General features: G+C 38.8%; 1 protein-coding gene across 1 annotated transcript in view; it reads left to right on the forward strand.

Moving 5' to 3' along the window:
- Nucleotides 1-18542, forward strand: part of TARBP1 (TAR (HIV-1) RNA binding protein 1) — a 39707-nt gene extending 21165 nt beyond the window's left edge. Inside the window, exons 14-29 of the mRNA XM_010156950.1 lie at nucleotides 821-1014; nucleotides 1693-1948; nucleotides 2035-2223; nucleotides 5770-5969; nucleotides 6106-6177; nucleotides 7271-7391; nucleotides 8196-8306; nucleotides 8852-9001; nucleotides 10498-10584; nucleotides 11095-11291; nucleotides 12466-12547; nucleotides 13920-14091; nucleotides 14338-14529; nucleotides 15490-15614; nucleotides 17142-17278; nucleotides 18377-18542. Of these exons, the coding sequence (XP_010155252.1) occupies nucleotides 821-1014; nucleotides 1693-1948; nucleotides 2035-2223; nucleotides 5770-5969; nucleotides 6106-6177; nucleotides 7271-7391; nucleotides 8196-8306; nucleotides 8852-9001; nucleotides 10498-10584; nucleotides 11095-11291; nucleotides 12466-12547; nucleotides 13920-14091; nucleotides 14338-14529; nucleotides 15490-15614; nucleotides 17142-17278; nucleotides 18377-18542 (2451 nt within the window). The remainder of the gene's footprint in view (nucleotides 1-820; nucleotides 1015-1692; nucleotides 1949-2034; nucleotides 2224-5769; nucleotides 5970-6105; nucleotides 6178-7270; nucleotides 7392-8195; nucleotides 8307-8851; nucleotides 9002-10497; nucleotides 10585-11094; nucleotides 11292-12465; nucleotides 12548-13919; nucleotides 14092-14337; nucleotides 14530-15489; nucleotides 15615-17141; nucleotides 17279-18376) is intronic.
- Nucleotides 18543-18767: the final 225 nt, after the last annotated feature.

An 18767-nucleotide genomic window follows, 5' to 3' on the forward strand; every position in this document is an offset into this window, starting at 1 on the left:
GTACATATAGTATACAAAGAGCAAGACTTCTTTGGTTAGGAGAATTACATCCTTATTCCAGTAGTTTCAAAGTAAACATTTTATGGTTCACTGGGAGCCTCTACCAGCTTTTTTTTAATTCAGTGGAATTATATTGTCATGATAATTTTTTCAGTTGCACATATGGTACATCTTCAGTTGGAGAAGAAAAAATGAAACACAGAGTAATTAACAGATGACAGAAATCTTTTCTGTGCTCCGGATAGCTGAAGATACTTAAATAACACTGAGCTTTTAATACTATGGGAGAGCTATGTGCTTGCTGACTTTTTTTTACTGAGGCTGTTCATGCCTCTTTGAGCACGTGTGTTCATCACACAAAATAATCATAGTAGGTGTTGTGACCTTGTAGCCTCTTGGAGCCGTTACCATGTCGTATTCCAACTGTCTTGTTGCACTGGGTTTCTGACTACATGGACTCACATCTTCTTTCTAATTGCTATCCAGCAATATATATAAACTGCTACCCAGCAAGATAGAAGTGTTCCATCATCTTCAAGTGAGGCACCTGCACTTAATGCATAAGTGACTGTAATTTGCAGGTTTTATGCTTTTTTCAGTACTTGCAACTTGTGATTGATTGCACTGACCCAGCCAAGCAAAGCAGTGCTATTACACAGGGTAAGAAAATAAGGCAGTAGAGGGAAGCAGAGATGCCTACCTTGTGATGTCTGAGATGATACAAATAGGAAGATAATCAAATGTATCATCAGTAGGTTATTTGTGTCGTATTGGAAGTAGTTGGTGCGTGTTTGTTCATGTATGATTTCGTTTTACTCAGGAGCCGAAGCTTAAAGAACAAATTAAAAAGGTAGCTAGCATGGCTTCACTTACAGCAGTCTGTGAGGTAATGGATCAGAATCCTGAAGCGCACCTTCAATCTCTGCCTTCTGTGGATGCTCTGAAGAGATTTATTTCCTTTTCTCAGTTCAATGAAGTATTAAAGAAGCCATCTTATATTGAAGAAAAAAGTAGGTATGTCTGTGCTATAGCATCGGTAATTCTCTAGGATAAATCTGATTAGCATGGAGCAGTGATTAAGACGCTGGCTTTTCCTGTTCTTTTCTTTGATAACCTTTTGTGAAGATAAAAATGAATAATTCTGAACACAAACTATTCATTCACTTGCTCTTTTGTCTCAGCGTTCAGATGTTAGAACATTAAAGCAGCCATAACTGATCAGACCAAAGGTTCTTTTGCTCGGTCCTCTAGCACTATGAAGCCAGAGCTAGCTTTGAACATTGCTTATCCTTACGCCACCTGAAATGTCTGTACACTGCACAAAGCCATAGCATGTATGCAAGTGAATTTAAATGGAAATTATTTACTGTTGGGGAAGGGAAGCCCAGAGTCACCCTGAGGGCCAAAACCCAACTATGTGGTTAACAAAAAAAGACAGTCAGCCTATAGTGATGTGTCCATTGAATACTCTCCCACATTTTTATGACTAATGAGGCTGAGCCCAGAACTAGTTTTTCTGTGTTTAAAAAGCTTTATGTGTAGATTTCTTTTCCATGAAGTTGTGTAGTCTCCCCTTGAATTTTAACGTCTTGAAGTATAATGAGTTTGTACAGTTATACTGTTCCTGGTGGAGCAGAAATGTGCAGGATAAATTAACAGAATATGTATTCAAGAATAATATTATCCTTACAGCTCATGTGAAGAAACAACGTCTCAAGGATGGGGGAAAATTGTTGGACGCTATGTTCATGACCAGTGGATTTGCCTTCATTTCATTTTAAATTCATTCCCACCACTGGCTCAAGAATATGAAGAAACTTCAGAAATGTCGTTATCTACAGTTGAAAGGTCAAGAAAAATCCTGGAGTCTGCTTTAGAAGCCCTAACTATTCTTCCTTCTGACCAAGTTTTACCTGTGTTTGACTGCATGAAAGTCCTTGTTCCCAAGGTAAAAAAAATAAAACAGCTGCACAATATTAATAGTTTTGGCGAGGCTTATTCTCAAATACAACGCTTTCTCCTCTTTATTTTCAGATTCTGGACTCAGCGGAGTCTCTTTGCGTAGAAGCATTTGATATGGCTTGGAAAATTATATTCTCTTTGAGCAACACACAGTTAATATTTTGGTCCAATCTAAAAGCTTTCGTTCAGTTCGTCTTTGATACTGAGATTCTAGCTGTTGCTGCAAGTGCAAAGGGTCAAGTGTACGCCAAAATAAAAGAGGTCAGTTTAAGAATTGTTTTTTGGGGAAGCGAGCATAAATTTTATCTGGATCCAAAAATGTGGTTTGCTTTTTATTTTCCCTTCAGCTATTGTAATGAATTTTTCATTTCTAAAAAGGTACAAGTTTGAAAGTGTTAAGACAAAATATCCGAGAATTAGATTGAGGATAAACAAATACATTGTTTGTTCTGGTAACACAGAAAATGAGAAGCACTATTTCTTTGATTTACAAACTGCTCAATATCTTCCACATTCAGCAAAATGGGGGTGGGGGGGGTGGGGGGGGTGTCTTTATTTTATTTGTACATTATGCACTTCCTCTTGAATAGTTTGTTCAGGACTTGCCACCCAAACTGTCACAAGCTACTAATATTCTGGGGAAATGACACCTTTTTCTAATAGTTCAGACTTTATGAAAATACTTTCTTAAATGGAACGTTAGAACCATTGAGAACTTTTAATAGATGCTATTGAGTAAGCCAGCTGCTTCTTCAAAGGTGCTTTTTTTTTCCCCTCTGAGGGTCCCGGTGTAGAAAACATGGAAGTCAGAGTCACCTTAGAGTTCAGTTTAATACTGCATGGTAGAACTGCCTCCATAGTTGAGAAGAAATTAATTTCTACTCTTTTCGCTTGATGAACACAGCTTCCTGTAATCTAAAAGTTCTTGCATGTGTCATGGTGTTCTTTTTTCATTTTGAGTCACTACAACTGCATTCAGTACTGGGATGTTGGTTCATCTTGGCTTTATATGCTGGGAAGTTGTTTACCATTGCTATTCTAGATAATCTGTCTTGGGGTTTTTGCTTTTTTTGGCCTCTGAGTATCAATTAAATGTTCGTGTGGAACAGTCTACAATGACTGCAAGACTCTTACCAGAGCAGTAATACATCATAAATCAGTTACTAGTATAGAATCATAGTACCATAGAATGGTTTGGGTTGGAAGGGCCCTTAAAGATCATCTAGTCCCACCCCCCCTGCCATGGGCAGGGACACCTTCCACTAGACCAGGTTGCTCAAAGCCTCATCCAGCCTGGCCTTGAAGACATCCAGGGATGGGGCATCCACAACATCTCTGGGCAACCTGTTCCAGTGCCTCACCACCCTCTCTGTGAAGAATTTCTTCCTGATACCTAATCTAAACCTCGCTGATTTCAATTCGTACCCATTACCCCTTGTCCTGTCACTACAGGCCCTTGTAAAAAGTCCTCTAAGCGTATATATGTACGCTTAGATTTATGGTTCCATGCGCTGCTTTGCACTTACTACAGAAATCATGCCAGGAGGGGTTGCAGTTTTCCTTTGAAGTCATCATAAGTAGCTCTGTCCTGGTGTCACACTCCTTACTGTAAATAATAGCAAATGGCTCAGCTTTTTCAGCCCAGACACTGCAAAGTAGTTTTTTAATTAAAGGTAGCAAAATGGACAATCCCTAGCAATTTAAAATGTCTGTGATATCTCCATATTAGCCTTAAGTGTCTTAAGATATAATCCTATTTATTTTCTCTTTGTTCTTTTTGAAAACTTGCTTCTAATGAATGTTGCTGTCATCTGTTTTAAACAGTAGATAACACTTGGCATTTGTAGCCTTAATGTGGACTCAAGCCAAAACAAGATGTGTAGGCAGAGTTGGTAAAATACCTCTTCAGTTCTAGGAATCCGTTAGCTGCTTCTTTAATGACTGTCTGTAATGGATGATTTTATGCTCGGTGTTACAGTAACTAATGAGCTTAATTGATTTTTTAATTTTCTTTGATAGTAATATTTGTATAGATTCTTAGAATTACTGTCTTAAAAAGCTGGAAATACTGACACTGGAGTTGTAAGGTGTGTTTTGCCAATGTTGAGAGTCTTAAGTCTATGTGACAGCTATCCCATTGTCTGCAGTGGGACATGCCGTGACAGCAGGCACCAAGGAGGTAATGAAGGTCTCCTATACTCAACAAAGGGCATCTGGTCGCCCCACCTTCTGCCCCTTCATAAGAAAATGAAGATAAAGTTCCCAAGCAAGTGTCTACTTACGTATATATTCCTATCCCACTCCTTGGCAGTCTCTGCTGCCATTGACTCCCTTGTGCAATGGCTGTGTGGTTTCAGCTAAAGAGACAGAAAAACTGGAACTGCCTGATACCTGATTTGTCACAGAAGCATAATTTTAATTTTGTCTAGTACGGTGCACTCTGCCTTTTTAACAACAGCTAGGAGGGGTGGAACAAAGGGCTATTTTTGAGCCGGAAAAGGGAGTATTACTACAGTAACACCCAGAAAGGCTCTGCAGAGGTGCCCAGAGCACTGGGTTCTTAGGCTTCATTTCTTCTGCTGGGTTTTTTCCTTTTTTTTTGTGACTTACTTTGTGAAAACATTCCACGGTTTTGAGAAGTGTATAGTAAATGTCTTGCTGCTTCCCCTCAGATGAAACGCAATAGTTCAATTTTGGAATTACTAGGAAAAGTACAATACCTATCTTTGCACTAAAACAAAAGTACGGAAAATACCAAATATTGTGCAGAAGGGGTGGTGTGGTTTGTTGTTGTTTGTTGATTGTTTTTTGTTTGTTTTTTCTCCCAAACGCAAGTTCCTTCAGAGTGCATTCTACTGGTTCAGTTTAGGCTCTTCATGAGCTTCTTGGTGCTTCAATCCTTAGCAATTCAGAACAACTTTCTCTACAGAGAAAGAGAGTTACTGCTAAAGAATTGTCACATTATCAAAAGTATCCTCTTGGAGTGGGGAAGAGCAGAAGCTTTGTCTTGTAAGAGCTGTCACACCCGGAAAACCATTCTCATGGACAGCTCTGATTGATGTTGCCTAAAGGAATTTATAAAAACTCACCTTTCATTCTGACTCTCCCTGTCCTCTCCCAAATGCTTGGAATTTCTTAGAAACCATTTACTTTGTAACTGAAGATTATTCTTGCACTTGGCCTAATGAAGGGAATAGGAAAGGGAGACCTTGGGAACATTTTTCTTGTTTTGTCTTGTGTTTCTCCTTTTTGGAGAAGTTCTGTAGAGCTGTTTCATCTGTCTTAAATGTGCCCTCCTCAAAAAAACAAAAGTAAATGGTACTAAGACATCTTTCCACTTTAACTCAAATACAAAATCTAACTTCACCATGAATGTAATCTTGTTAAAGAGAATTAGTGATACGGCTACCAGTGGAATAAACTTTGTTTACTGTTTTGGTTTATTTTTTTGTTAAATTGGTAAGGGTTGATTAAAAACACCAGGTTTGTTCTCACTGAAGTAAGCCTTGGTGCATTTGTTCCGGTTACCAGGAGATTTGTGTAAAGCATCTGGTGTTATGTCTGTGTAAGCAAAGACCAGTTCAGTCTTTTGTTAACATAAACGTGTACTGGGCCAGTTGTTGCCCACACGCCTGCTCTTGGCATCAGGGCATTGTAAATAGATTGAAGACAGCATTAACCTGAGTAGAGCTAGGATGCAGAAGGAGATCAGACCTGCTGAAATAGGTATCACTGCAATATTATTCTAATAATTCTATCACTTCTTCAAACTAGATTTTGAATTTTTTTATTTCTTCCTTTTTTCAGATCATTTTCAAGCTCATAGATATGTCCACTACAAAGACTGGAGTCTTCAATGTAGTCCTTAGTCATTGTTGTCGATCTTGGCTGGTTCCCAGTGTTGATGAGAGAAGTGCCTTGACAAATGCTTTCTTAAACGCTGGAAATTATGGTGAACTTATCACTGAGGCTTGTGTCTTTGGAACTGTATTCAGGAGAGATCAAAGGTATAAAGACAATCTTGGTGGTTATATTTGTTACAATTTTATGGGCTTTGTTTTCTTTTGTACTTTGAGGTAGTGATTTAAATCATTTTTGTATGATATTCTGATAATTTTGTTGCTTTTTCTTTTACCTGCGAAGACTTACTCAGGATGTGCATGCCTTCATAGAAAATCTTGGAGAAAAGTGTGCAGCAAACATTGTTACTGAAAGGTAATGATTTTGAGGATACACCTTAGAATATTTGGTCTGAATTGTGTCTTCATTACGATGGATGCTACAGTAGGAAAGAGGCTGTTTTTGAAGTTGGCTTCTTATGAGTGTATTCATAGCCTTTTTAAATACTGGTAAGAGGGTTGTACATCACATTACATTCATAACTCAAATACTTTCATTTTTCTACATTTTGTATTTTCAAGAAAATATTTGTAAACCTGAATAGAAGTGAAGTCAGTACTTCCTCTTTCTTTCACCTCATAAAAGTAACACTTTCTAGGATGCAGATATATTAAGGTACATATCTGCACTCGTTATCATTGTGGACAACACAATTAAGAAACTCAGGCTTTAATGCAGCCAGATTTGGAGTTTGGCTTTTTAACATTAGTTGTAGGCCTGTTTGGCTCGCCCACTAGCAACAGATTCTGCCTCCAGTTTTTAAAACAGGGATGTTGGCTACTGGGTTACTGAACATTTTTGGTAGCTTCTTTCCCACCTTCACTCAGTGGAAGAAAGTCAGAGAAACAGTCAGACATTGTGCATTGGGAAGTGTTAGTAGTTGCTGAAACCTGAGTTTCAAAAATCTGCTGCCACTTTTACTTCACTACTCCTGTCTTTTCCTCCAAGAGCTGCTTGGTTTCAAAATGTCTGGTGGTGACAGTCTGCAGCGGTGTGAGGCTTTGTAACCTATAATGTGATTAATTCTACTCTAGGCATTAGTTATTCCAGGTGTCCCTGAGTAACTAATAGGAATCAAGTGTTGTTTTAGACTAGAATATTTGGCCAAAACTGTAAGCATAAATTGATTGTTTTAAGATTACAGTTTACAAAAATATCATCTGATACAGCTATTTATATAGAATATTATTTTAAACACTGAAATGCTGCTCAAGACTTGTAGAGAGAAACAGGGGCAGGTTATCTGGAACTCACTAGTTTTTCTTCATCAGCAAGGATGAGCAGGCCCTAGGATTTAGGTTCTGGGTATTTGCATATTGGGTGAAGTTTGATACTTTTTTATAATTTAGCGATTATCTTTATGTCTGAACAAGTAGAGTTTAATTTTTTTAAAATTAATATTTTACAGTACAAATCGAGATGATCACTACGTTCGTGTTTGTGCTATTAAATTTCTGTGCTTGTTGGATGGATCAGATACCTTGCATAAGACGTTTATGGAAGACATTTTCATCAAACTGCTTGATAAAGTAAGCTTCATTTCTCTTGGTACATAAACGTGGGAAATCAAGTGGGAAGAGTGAGCTTTAAAACTGATTTCCTTACTTGCTTATATATGAAGCATAAACATGTGAAAATAAAGTGTATTTGCATTTTAGTATTAATATAGGATTTGGATCACCAAATAATGTTTTTTCTTAAAAAGTTAAGGAAATAGTTTTGGATGTCATGAGCTATATGAGAACGTGAGTTTCAAGTCTTTGTTAAAGCCCCATTTATCTCTTTTCTTTCACATAAAACATCTGATTGCAGAATATCAATTTCAGTCTCAAAACTAGAGCTGCAGTTACAAGCTGATCCAGCTGATAGCATGATTGAACCCATTTTATAAATGCAGACACTAAAGCAGAGTGTTTTCATGTGTGTACTCATCTCTTCACAAGGAACTAAAGGATCTTTAGTTCTTGTATAACTGGCAGCTTGGGTCTTCATGCTCCATTTTATGTATTACTATTTTAATTGTTCATATACAGTAAGTGCTGTAAATTCTTCAAATTTCTGCTGTTTGAAGAGTCTCAATATCTAACATTTTGGTGCGCTTAAGTAAAAATACTAAGTGGAATTACATATTTTTTCAACTTTCCCAACTTCTCATGGACAGGCCTCAAAATCTAATTCTAAATAAATGAGACTAATATACTTGTCCAAACTTCTGTATTTCATGCTGCTGCTAGCTGTACAGTAGATGCTGCTTCCTCAGTACAGTGAAGTATATTTCCATGTACTCAAGTTTGAAGGAAGAATAGGTAATAAACTTTTTAATTTGCTTTTAGGATGAACTGGTATCCAGATCTAGAACACGCTATTACGCAAACTCTTTACAGCATAGAATTAAAAACCGGGTATGGCAGACACTCTTGGTTCTTCTTCCGAAGCTTGACCAGGTATTGCTCTTCACCCTAAATTCTTAAATGATTATATAAATACCTACTTTCAAGAATAATTTGGTGTCATGCAAACTGCGTATCTAAAATTACAGGAGGGTATATAAGGCCTGTAATCTCTATGGCTGATGTAAGGGTTTTGTGTAGTTTCTTTAAGTCTGAAACGATGGATTTATGATGCATTTCTAGAGGCCACTGAAAACTGGTTCTTGGAATTGTGAATTGTAGGAGACTAGATTGTTCCTGTTAAAGCTAGCTAAAACTCTGCACAGACCATCTGAATTAAAGCTTTTCATTCAGTAAAAGTGTCACTACTTTATCAACAGTCAGAAGATTGAATGGTTTTCGTTTCATGTAATGCTTCTTCATAATAAAATATTTGAAAAGTATAACACAGAAAGTAGATCATTCTAAATGTTTTCATGTGAGTATTAAAAATACTTCTACTGTTATGATAAAGCTGAGAATGTTCTTTTATTTAGAATTTTTTCATCATGGAGGTAACTGACTATATAATAAATGATTATCTGATTTTGTTTTCTCAGGATTTTTTGAGTGGAACCCTTGACAGAGTTTTCCAGGCTGGATTTGGTAATAATCAGGCATCTGTGAAATACTTCATAGAATGGATTGTTATCTTGAGTCTTCATAAATACCCCCAATTCCTTAATAAATTCTGGGATTGCTTTTGCTATGTAAGTAAGAACTTTTTGTTCAAATTACTCTTCAAGTGAATGCCAGAGGGAACAGTTTGTCTTCCCATGTGTCATTTTCTGTGTATTCCAATTCTCCTTTAGAAGCTGTGGGTTGTTGAGGAAATTAACTTGGAAGTGGGTCTGGACTCTAGTCTTGAGACATTCTGAAATTTGCGATACAGAGGTGGCTGAAGAGAATTGAATTCTTCCAGTGGAGAGATTCCCTTTGTAACGTATTGCTGTGGTCAGAGTAGAGCTGGCATAGTGAGTCAGAGTACTCTTTGCAGTCGACAGTGTGAGAGCCATCAGGAACACGTGGGTGCCCTAGATTCTGGGAAGAAACCACAGTCGCGTGTGATTTCCACACCCACCTTTTGTCTTCTGCATCTTGTTTGTCAGTGGGAACATGTATTCAGTTTGCAGCTTTTAACATGCACGTCTCACAGTGGAGTTGTGTAGTGTTCCAGAACTGGAGGCAGGGTTTCAATTACGGTACCCAAAAGTCGTGAAAGGGTTGACTGAGGAGACCTGACTTACTAGCATTTCATTTTTGTGTCTTAGGTCCTTCTTTAAGTACTTAGCTGCCACAATTTTTACTGCATAGGTGAAAAAATTTCCATTGCAGTTTGCAATTTATACTTTTTTTTAAGTGCATAAAGATGGCGTGTCTCCTCCTATCCGACCTGATGAAAAGTGCTGGAAGGGATGTAACCTTTTCCTGTTTCAGGCTTCCCTCCAAGAACTCAGGCAGTTGGAATTGCGATCATCTTAGTAGATGATAATGATCTACTTAGTAGACGACAATGGTCATCTTAGTAGATGATCAAAGTAGTCTCATGCTGATAGCAAATGTACTGAATCACAGTGGGCCCATTCAGACAAGCAGAGTGAGCAGAAAGCATGTAGATTTAGGGAAAAAGAACACAGGTTGTATTTTCAGAGGCTGTCCTGGAAAACGGTGCCTCTGACAGAGATTGTCAGGATCATATTGAAACAATAAGCTGAACCTGAGCACCCAGTGCAATGCTGTGGCAGAATGGATGAGTAGGAACTGTTACCTGTAAAGTGGAAGCTCACGTCTTCCAGTACAGAACGTGGGTGAGGCTGACGCTAGGCTGTTCGTTCTGTGTCTGATACCCATGTGTGTGGTCATACGGAAAAGTACAGGCACTGAAAAGAACCTCAAAGGTTTTCATTGGGTTCAGGAGTTTTTTCAGGGTAGCGGTGGGATATAAAGTGAATTTGGGTCAAATTTTAGCTCATTTACACTGCTGTATACATTGTTTCAATTGATGTGTTAGTAAAAAGCAAATAACGTGCTAGGAAAAATTAAGTCTTAATAATATGAACTTGGTATTTTGGTAAATTTTGCTGTGGATACGCACAGTTTTATTGGTACTGTTGATACTGCATCTGCAGAACTTGCTGGGAAAACTTACAGGGTATAAAAATGTTTTATATATGCATATTTTTTGTTACATTCTCTTTTGCTCTAGGATGAAGAAAAGCTTAAAACAAGCATTTGCACGTTTTTATCAGTGTTAGCCCACTTTGATACCGTTCTTCAAAATACCTCAGAGAAGGTAAGTTTGAATAAAAGCGTTCATTCTTTATTTAGGTGCACTGTATAAGAATTTCTGAAATAAAACCCATTTTTGCCATCTATTTTCCAAACCCACTTTAATAGCTTCTTCCTACGAAGGTATCCTTTGATGTGGAAAATATTAACTCTACCTGTCGTCTTGTGGGGTGTTTTTACTGTTTGCATACATTTCTGAGATCAGCTTTCTGAGCGCTAGAAAATCAGAAGTTAACAGAGGGTTTCCTTGTATGCAGGAAACGTAATTTTTAAAGCAAATGAATACGTTTTCAAAACACAAGTGGGGCTGTAGGTCTGTGGGCAGTGAGAGGGTAGGAAGGAAATCAGGACCACGTGCCTGTAGTGGCACGTACATGTACTGTTAAATAAAACTTCGGACTTCCTGAAAGGCTGTTGAAGAACAGCCTTTCTTGGGCCAGTCTTGCTTTTCTACTTCTAAATGATATGTGAAGTTTTACCATAAATGAAAGAAGCTTTATCTTTGTTTTTCTAGAAGCCAGCTTTGAAGAAAGCCCTCGTCGTTGTTCTGCAGTGGTGTTTCAACCATAATTTCAGCGTTCGACTTTATGCGTTAGTTGCCCTTAAAAAAATCTGGGCTATGTGCAGAATGTTGCACATGGAAGAATTTGAGGCTCTGACACCAGTTATTGAATCTAGCCTTCAGCAAGTGGAAAACATGCATGGCACAGGGTCAGTAACATTTTTCTGACTTACAGCTTAATTTTGTCCTTCTGAGCCATTTGCAGTGAGTCTAATTTTCTAAAATAGCACTTGAGTATTTCTCTGGGTTTTTATGGAGGGGCTGTGGTTATTCTGTTCAAAAAGAAACCAAGATTTGGGAATTGCAATCTAATTATCAGCAAAGAAAATGAAGTGATAATTCAGTGTAGCATTCCAACTAACATTCGTGTGAAAGCACAACAGGAAAAATTCAAGGTGTGTTTGAACCATTTAGGGGCGGGGTAAAGTCAGTCAGGAGTGCTTAATTTCCTTACCTGATGGGTTTTGAAGCAACATAAATAGTTTTTTCCAAGCTTCCTTCTACCAATAAATTCTTAAATACAAAATCTGAAACGTTTTAGGTGTTAATGTTTGAAAAAACTTAGGTGGGAGAAAAATGGATAGGGAAGTTAATTTTAGGTGATGATTAAATGAGCTTTACAGAAATGCTTTTCTGCTTACTGATTTGGAAATACAACAATTCAGTTAAATTTTGTACAATCTGTGTGTTTCTGGACTTTTTTTTTTTTTTAGCCCTGTTTATAGGAGTTATTTTAAGCTAGAATTTCTGACAATCTTGTCAGCCAGCATAAACTTGGGACTGCTGCTGACAGGCTGCTTTTGGTTTTTAGGGAGGAACATTATTATTCATTTATCCGATCACAGTCACTGTTAAATCACCCGTGTCAGGACATGTGTTGGAAAAAAGCAGCAGAGGAGGAGATAACCTTTTTTTTGAGAGAGAGCGCAATTGCAGGCTAGTAGTCCCTTTCCTTCAGAGGCCTAGATGGGATACCCTTTCTTGTGAAACTTGCTCCTTTCCATAATAGAATTTGGAGACGTGTTACGGGTTGTTCTTGAAGCAGAAATAAAACTTATTTCCTGAATGCTATTCAGTGGGGGGTGGGGGGATGAGGGGGTGTGTTAGATTTGGGTTTGGGTTTTTTTATGGATCCTTACTTAATTGTTCAAGTATTTTCTTTCCCATATAGTTCATAGTAAATAGATTCTATTTACTTATAAATTTATAAGGTTATTTACTTATAAATATTTTAAGGTTGCCTTATTCCAATTGGAAAAATTTTTACAAATCCAGTACATTGGGGTTTTTTTGTGCATCTTGCATTACTTTCTGCAATTTTAGGAATGCTAGAAAGAACTGGCAGCGAATCCAGGATCATTTCTTCTTTGCAACATTCCATCCACTTGAGGATTATAGTCTAGAGGTAAGTCCAAGACTCCTGCTGATCATTCTATTTGCATAGTTTTACAACTGTATTTTAAACTTCCTTTGTATCTTCCCATGTAGGATGCGTAATGATCAACTGTTGTCCATTTAAAACTCTGAAAAATTACTTCACCTAGATTGTGATGGATTTTAGACTAAGGCTGCAGTATAATTTTCTAATATTGTGTTAAAAACCTAGGTCAATTAAGAAGAGGAGGTGTATGTGATGAATGTGCCCGTATGTATGGGAGTTACCCAGGTTTTATATTTGTGGCTGGAAAAGTTACTTCTAATAACTGAAGAGCACCTACCTAATCACATGTAGTTTGTTAGGGTTTTTGAGACATCTGCTCTTAGAAGCGACTTGAGGTTGCTTAACTAAATTATTGTTTAATGTGAACAGGATACAGACACATAACTCCTAGAACACCTTTTTCAGGTGTCCTTTCTGCCATAGCTTGAACAACTGAGAGTCAAATAAACACTGAGGGAAGGCCAGCAAAAATAAGGGTGCGAGTAGAAGTAGGAGATAGAGGAACCAAGCTGAAAATAGAAGCTAAACAGGAATGTGACACGGGGGTTCTGGCACAAACAGTGCCATCTTTCAGAGCAGGAATTTTTTTTCTTACCTGATGTTCTGTGAAATATTTTTGTGAACACGTAAGTATGCTAGATATGACTGAGCAAAATTCAGGAGTGAAATCCTGAAGGGCGCGGGGCGGGGGGGAGGTGGAGAAGCAAGGCTACTAGTTGTTAAGTATTTAAATGTATTCAGGGTGTGTCTTCACCTTCACCTTGATGGTGCATTGGGAGAGACACAACGCCTGGGTTTTAAACTCTTCGTCTTACTCAGCCATTCCCTTGGGGTGTGTGTTTGTTCCTCCCAGATAGACTGTGGGTAGTTGTACTGGTAGTGCCAAGGTGGATTTTACCATTGGCTTTTAATGCTTTCGACTATATTCCCTTTGACATCAAATCAATCCACATTCTTTACTAGAAGTTCATAAGGGCATCTGAAAACTCATTCGTGCTACACGTAAAGCATTTTCACAAGACCTTTGTGCTGAGAAGCACAGCAGTAATTCTTTGGTATTCTAGAATTTCAGGACAGTAATCAAGGCAGAGCCTTTAAAAACACCCAATCAGAGAGAGAAGGGCTAGATTTATGAAAGTTTGGGATAGCACTCTTTGTAAAGTGATGAATAGTGAGAGGTATGTTAGTAAGTTGCATCAAGTGCCAAGAAAAACAAGTATTAAAGTCATGGAATACTAAATAAGAGATGTGTGCAATAAAATTACCAGAGGTTAATTTATTACCCATTTTGCTTGCTTTAGTGTTGCTCTGCTAATCACACTGTGTTACGTTGCAGACAATATTTTACACTCTTCCCCGCCTTTCGGAACTTGCTGAAGATGAATGGATCTCACTCGCTAAATTTGACAGATTCACTGATGTTCCTTTGCCCCCAGCATTTCAGCAGTATCATTCTCGAACGGAACTCCTTGACCTGAAACCAAGTGACTGGTCTCAGCAAGACATGGGTAAAATACAGCTAACCTATACTAAATGTAATGATTTGCTTGTAGTAGCTGTATCCATCTGTATTCAGTCTGATCTCTGTTCTCCGGCTGAAGTAGCCTCGTATCTATGCGAGCAGGGTATGTGCCATAAAACGTTAGTAGATGACTAATGGTGACTACAGTATGACCATTTAGATAATCATCTTTACTGCAGCGGTAGTTTCACTACCACTTGCATCGCCGTATGACTAACACTTGTTTTTATAGGCTCAAATTCAGTAGAAACAGATGGCCAGACAGAATGGACGGATGTTCAGAAAAAGATTATACCCTGGAAGAACAGTACTCCTGGTTTAGACCTGGAGATGGTATTTCAGGATCGTGCTGCTAAACTCGGTAAATCAAACAGCAGACTGATCGTGGTCGCTTCGCTTATCGATAAACCTACCAATTTGGGAGGTAAGGTTGATTGCACATTTTTAAGCCTTTATTTTAGAGCTTAGTGCACGCTTTGCATAGCAAAAACGAATGTCATTTTATGTTGATAATTAGAAAATTATTTAAGTACCGCTCAGAGGAACAGATCGTTATCCTGCAAAAAACTGGCAACCAAAGGAAATACTACCTGCTTCAGAAGAAGGGGGTCTGCGATTACATTTTAAGAAAAAAGAAGTGCTTACACAAAGTATGCATTAATTAAATAGAATTTTGCTGTAAATCATGCTCAGTTTCTTACTGGGTTTTACAGTCTTTGTTACAGTTGAGTTTTTCAACTGCCTGTGCAGTTAAAGGAAATAATTCACTTGTACACCTCTTTCTATAACAATTAAATCGGATCTTTTCAACCTACTAGTTTCTCATGACTGTTGGAAACTGCCCGCTCCTGACTAAGTTCCCCTTCACAGTATCACGCAAGCTGTGATATAATAAATCCTGCAAACACTGTATTGCATTGTGCTTGCTATTGTCAGCAGTTTAAATATCTGCAGCGAGACTGTTAATGAAAAATAAGCCCACAAGCTGGTGCTGTCTGCACTGTGATGCTGTAATGTATCATTTTCTCAAGCTTTTCATTTACCAGGTACTGGATTTAGAGCTTAAGCATATGTCCATCCATCCCTGCCTCGGCTTTTACACTGACCCATTGCTTTGTGTCACTCGCGTTTAGAAGCACATTGTCAGACACAGTGCTTTTCTAATTTTTATCTTTCTGCTAAGATGTAAAACCTTTTTTCCTGGCAAATGTTGTGAACAAGGTGTGACTTGGAGCAGAGGCAAGAAGCACCTGACACTAGTTAAAACCAGAGGATTAAAGTAACCATTTCTCTTTGTAATGCTTTGTCCTTTTTCACTTGCTGAAGTATTCTGCCTTGGTGTGTATTTTCTACACAAAAATCACTGTAATTCGTTTGTTTGTAGGTCTGTGTCGCACGAGTGAAATATTTGGGGCATCTGCACTAGTTGTCGGCAGTCTACATTACGTCCAGGATAAGCAGTTTCAGCATCTTAGCGTTTCTGCAGAGCAGTGGCTCCCGCTCGTTGAGGTGAATAGAAACACTTTAATAGCTGAAAAGTTATTAAACCTTTTTTTTTTTTAACTTAATTTATTTTTTTATTATGTATCAGTTCATCAGATGCGTAATTCAGACTCTTAATTTTTTCTCTTGCAAAATGGATTTAAAAGTTAAATTAACAGAAGCTTCTGCTGTTCTGAGTTAAGTATTTTGGAATAAACCTTGGGTCAACCTCCTAAGGGATTTAAAAAATACTTCTAATTTCTGTTGCTGTGATAAACTGATTATGCAGAGTGTCATTGCTACATCTTACTCTGTTTTACAGCAGTGTGTTGGGACTGAGTCTTTTCTTTATACAAGTTGAACAACACCTCATTTATCTTGCTTGGTCCATTGCTTTTGGTAACTTCATGGGGATAATCTTGGAGTTTGCCTGAAGCTAACTTGTGCCAAGCTTTTAAGAATCTATTATCTAGCATATAAAAATGAGGATTTCAACCTCTATGTTTAATTTGGTAGAAAATACATTTGTGATATTTTATAATAATCCGTTTCTCAAGATCAGCTGCAAATCTTTCACTTTTTTTTCCCCCCAATGTTTATTTTCAGCCTATTATGATTTTTTTTTTCTTCTGAACAAGATAGCTGTAGTGTGCTTTGCCTAAAACAGAATGCTCATGGGCACGTTGTCGTGCCTGATCTCTGTACAGAAGTGAATTCATGATAGTTGTCTTCATCCTGCTCCCTAAAGTCTCGAGCCCAGAGGAGGCCACGAAGATGCTCAGAGGGCTGGAGCACCTCTGCTATGGGGACAGGCTGAGAGAGTTGGGCTTGTTCAGCCTGGAGAAGAGAAGGCTCCAGGGAGCCCTTATTGCAGCCTTCCGGTACCTGAAGGGGCTACAAGGAAGCTGGGGGGGACTTTTTACAAGGGCCTGTAGTGACAGGACAAGGGGTAACAGGTTTAAATTGAAAACAGGGAGATTTAGATTGGATATCAGCAAGAAGTTCTTCCTGGAGAGGGTGGTGAAGCACTGGAACAGGTTGCCCAGAGAAGCTGTGGATGCCCCATCCCTGGAAGTGTTCAAGGCCAGGCTGGATGAGGCTTTGAGCAACCTGGTCTAGTGGAAGGTGTTAATGCTAATTTCTTCATGCAACAGAAGCTAAGAAATTCTTGACTGCAAGCTATCTCAAGTTGTAATGCCAGCACCTGAGGCAACTCAGCTTCAATACTGGCTGTTGTATTGTTTTGGGAAGGGATTCCAGGTTAAATGCACCTCGTCCCTAAGCAAGAGTGATTCTTTTCCACGTTCGTAGCTGTCGGAAGCGCAGAAAAGCCCTGGTTCATTATATTTGTGGAGTATGTTTTTGTGGTTAACCTTTTGTGCTGTTGTTGAAGAGCTTTTAAAACGGTAAGCTGTGTGTTACAGACAGTCTTTGGGGATAAAAGTCATTCATCTCAAACTGTCCCAAGCAAATTGATTTTACAGGAACTCCAGAAGTTTACAAATGGCAGTATTTACAAATTTTTGTATATTTCTCTCTACTTTTGATGCACAGGTGAAACCACCTCAGCTTGTTGATTATCTACAGCAGAAAAAAACGGAAGGCTACACTATTATTGGTGTGGAGCAGACAGCTAAAAGCTTTGATCTTACAGAATATTGTTTCCCAGAGAAGTCACTGTTATTGCTGGGGTAAGAACACACGCTTTTTTTGTAAATCTACCCCTTGCAGTCCATCCCTTCTGCTAGTCAGTTTGGCCACAGGAAAACAAAGTGGCAGTGGTAAAGGTGGATTTAGAACGGGAAGTGATTATGGAAGCAGCTGAGTGGGAGGCAGTGATACCTGCTCCTGAACGATCCTTCTCATACCTATCCTTTCTTTATGGGTGGAAGTAGCAACAGCATGGACTATAGTTTTCCAGGTACAATAGAGGTGAGGAGGGCTGGAGCAGAGTGGGAGCATGCATTGCTGGGAGATGCCTTAAAAAAAATAAGGATGAAGCAGCAAGTTTTTGGCAGTAGGAGCAGAGGCCAGGACAACTTCAGAGAAAAGCAGTAATCAGTTCATATAATCAGGCGAGCCTCAGGTGTCACCAAGAGGAGGCTACTTCAAGAAATGTCAAGTGCCTACAAGTCAGAAAGCCACTGGAATTGCAGGGTCACTGAGGAAGACCAGGAGGAAGGGCCTGTCTATCCATATAGGACAAAGTGGGCAGAAATGCCTGGCTTTCAAACCTTTTATATGTAGCTTGTCTTCAGAATGTAGCTGTTCCAATCACTTTGTTCTCTTCTAATTAAAACCATAGTTTTAATTACTGATAGCCTTTGGTATCTTGTGCTGTGCTCATTCTGAAGAGGTGAAATATTGCCAGTTCAAGGCTTCCACCAGTCTTGACATTCCCGCATACGAAGGCCTCACCGAATGTCAAGTGGGCAGCGTCACACCCTGGTCACTTCCTCTGTCGCTGTTTATTTTCCTGTACAAGGATAGTTTCACAGTAAAGGCAGAAGGGGGGGCATCCTTATGTTGGGTGTCCGGGTACTGCTGGACGGGTGAATTAAAGATGAAGTGCTCTGCTACTACGTCAAAGCTTAGTCAGGTCTGCCACGTTTTCTTTGTGTCTGTAATGCATTACGGCTTTAAAAAAAACCCAAAACCTTGTCCTCATCACTGAGGGCAGAGGCACCATTTCTCAAATAGTGTTTCAATGCCGCCGTTACTTTTGTATCTCCAGCTTTCTGGCACACGTCCCTGTTCCCAGGTACAAGTTACTCTTTCTTCTTTACTAGAAACGAGCACCAGGGAATCCCAGCAAACCTGATCCACCACCTGGATGTCTGTGTGGAAATTCCTCAGCAGGGTATCATCCGATCGCTCAACGTTCATGTCAGTGGAGCTCTGCTGATTTGGGAGTACACAAGGCAACAAGTGATCAAGCGAAACCAACAGAAATAACTGCCAAGAGCTTTGTGCCTTACAGCACAGCCGGCTGACTTAACTGTGGTGCTACAACCTGAAATCCTGAACAGACCAGATACAAACTCAGGGTGAATGAGGTTTCTTAACGTTTTGCATGTTTTGTTCTCTGTAGTTCAGACTGATTTTTAAATGCCTTAATACTTTACCTCCTTAAATAAAACTGTTGCATTGGAAACAAATACTATTTATATTGCATGCGGT

The sequence above is a fragment of the Eurypyga helias genome, unplaced genomic scaffold (genome assembly GCF_000690775.1).
Source record: "Eurypyga helias isolate BGI_N326 unplaced genomic scaffold, ASM69077v1 scaffold3908, whole genome shotgun sequence".
Taxonomy (NCBI): domain Eukaryota; kingdom Metazoa; phylum Chordata; class Aves; order Eurypygiformes; family Eurypygidae; genus Eurypyga; species Eurypyga helias.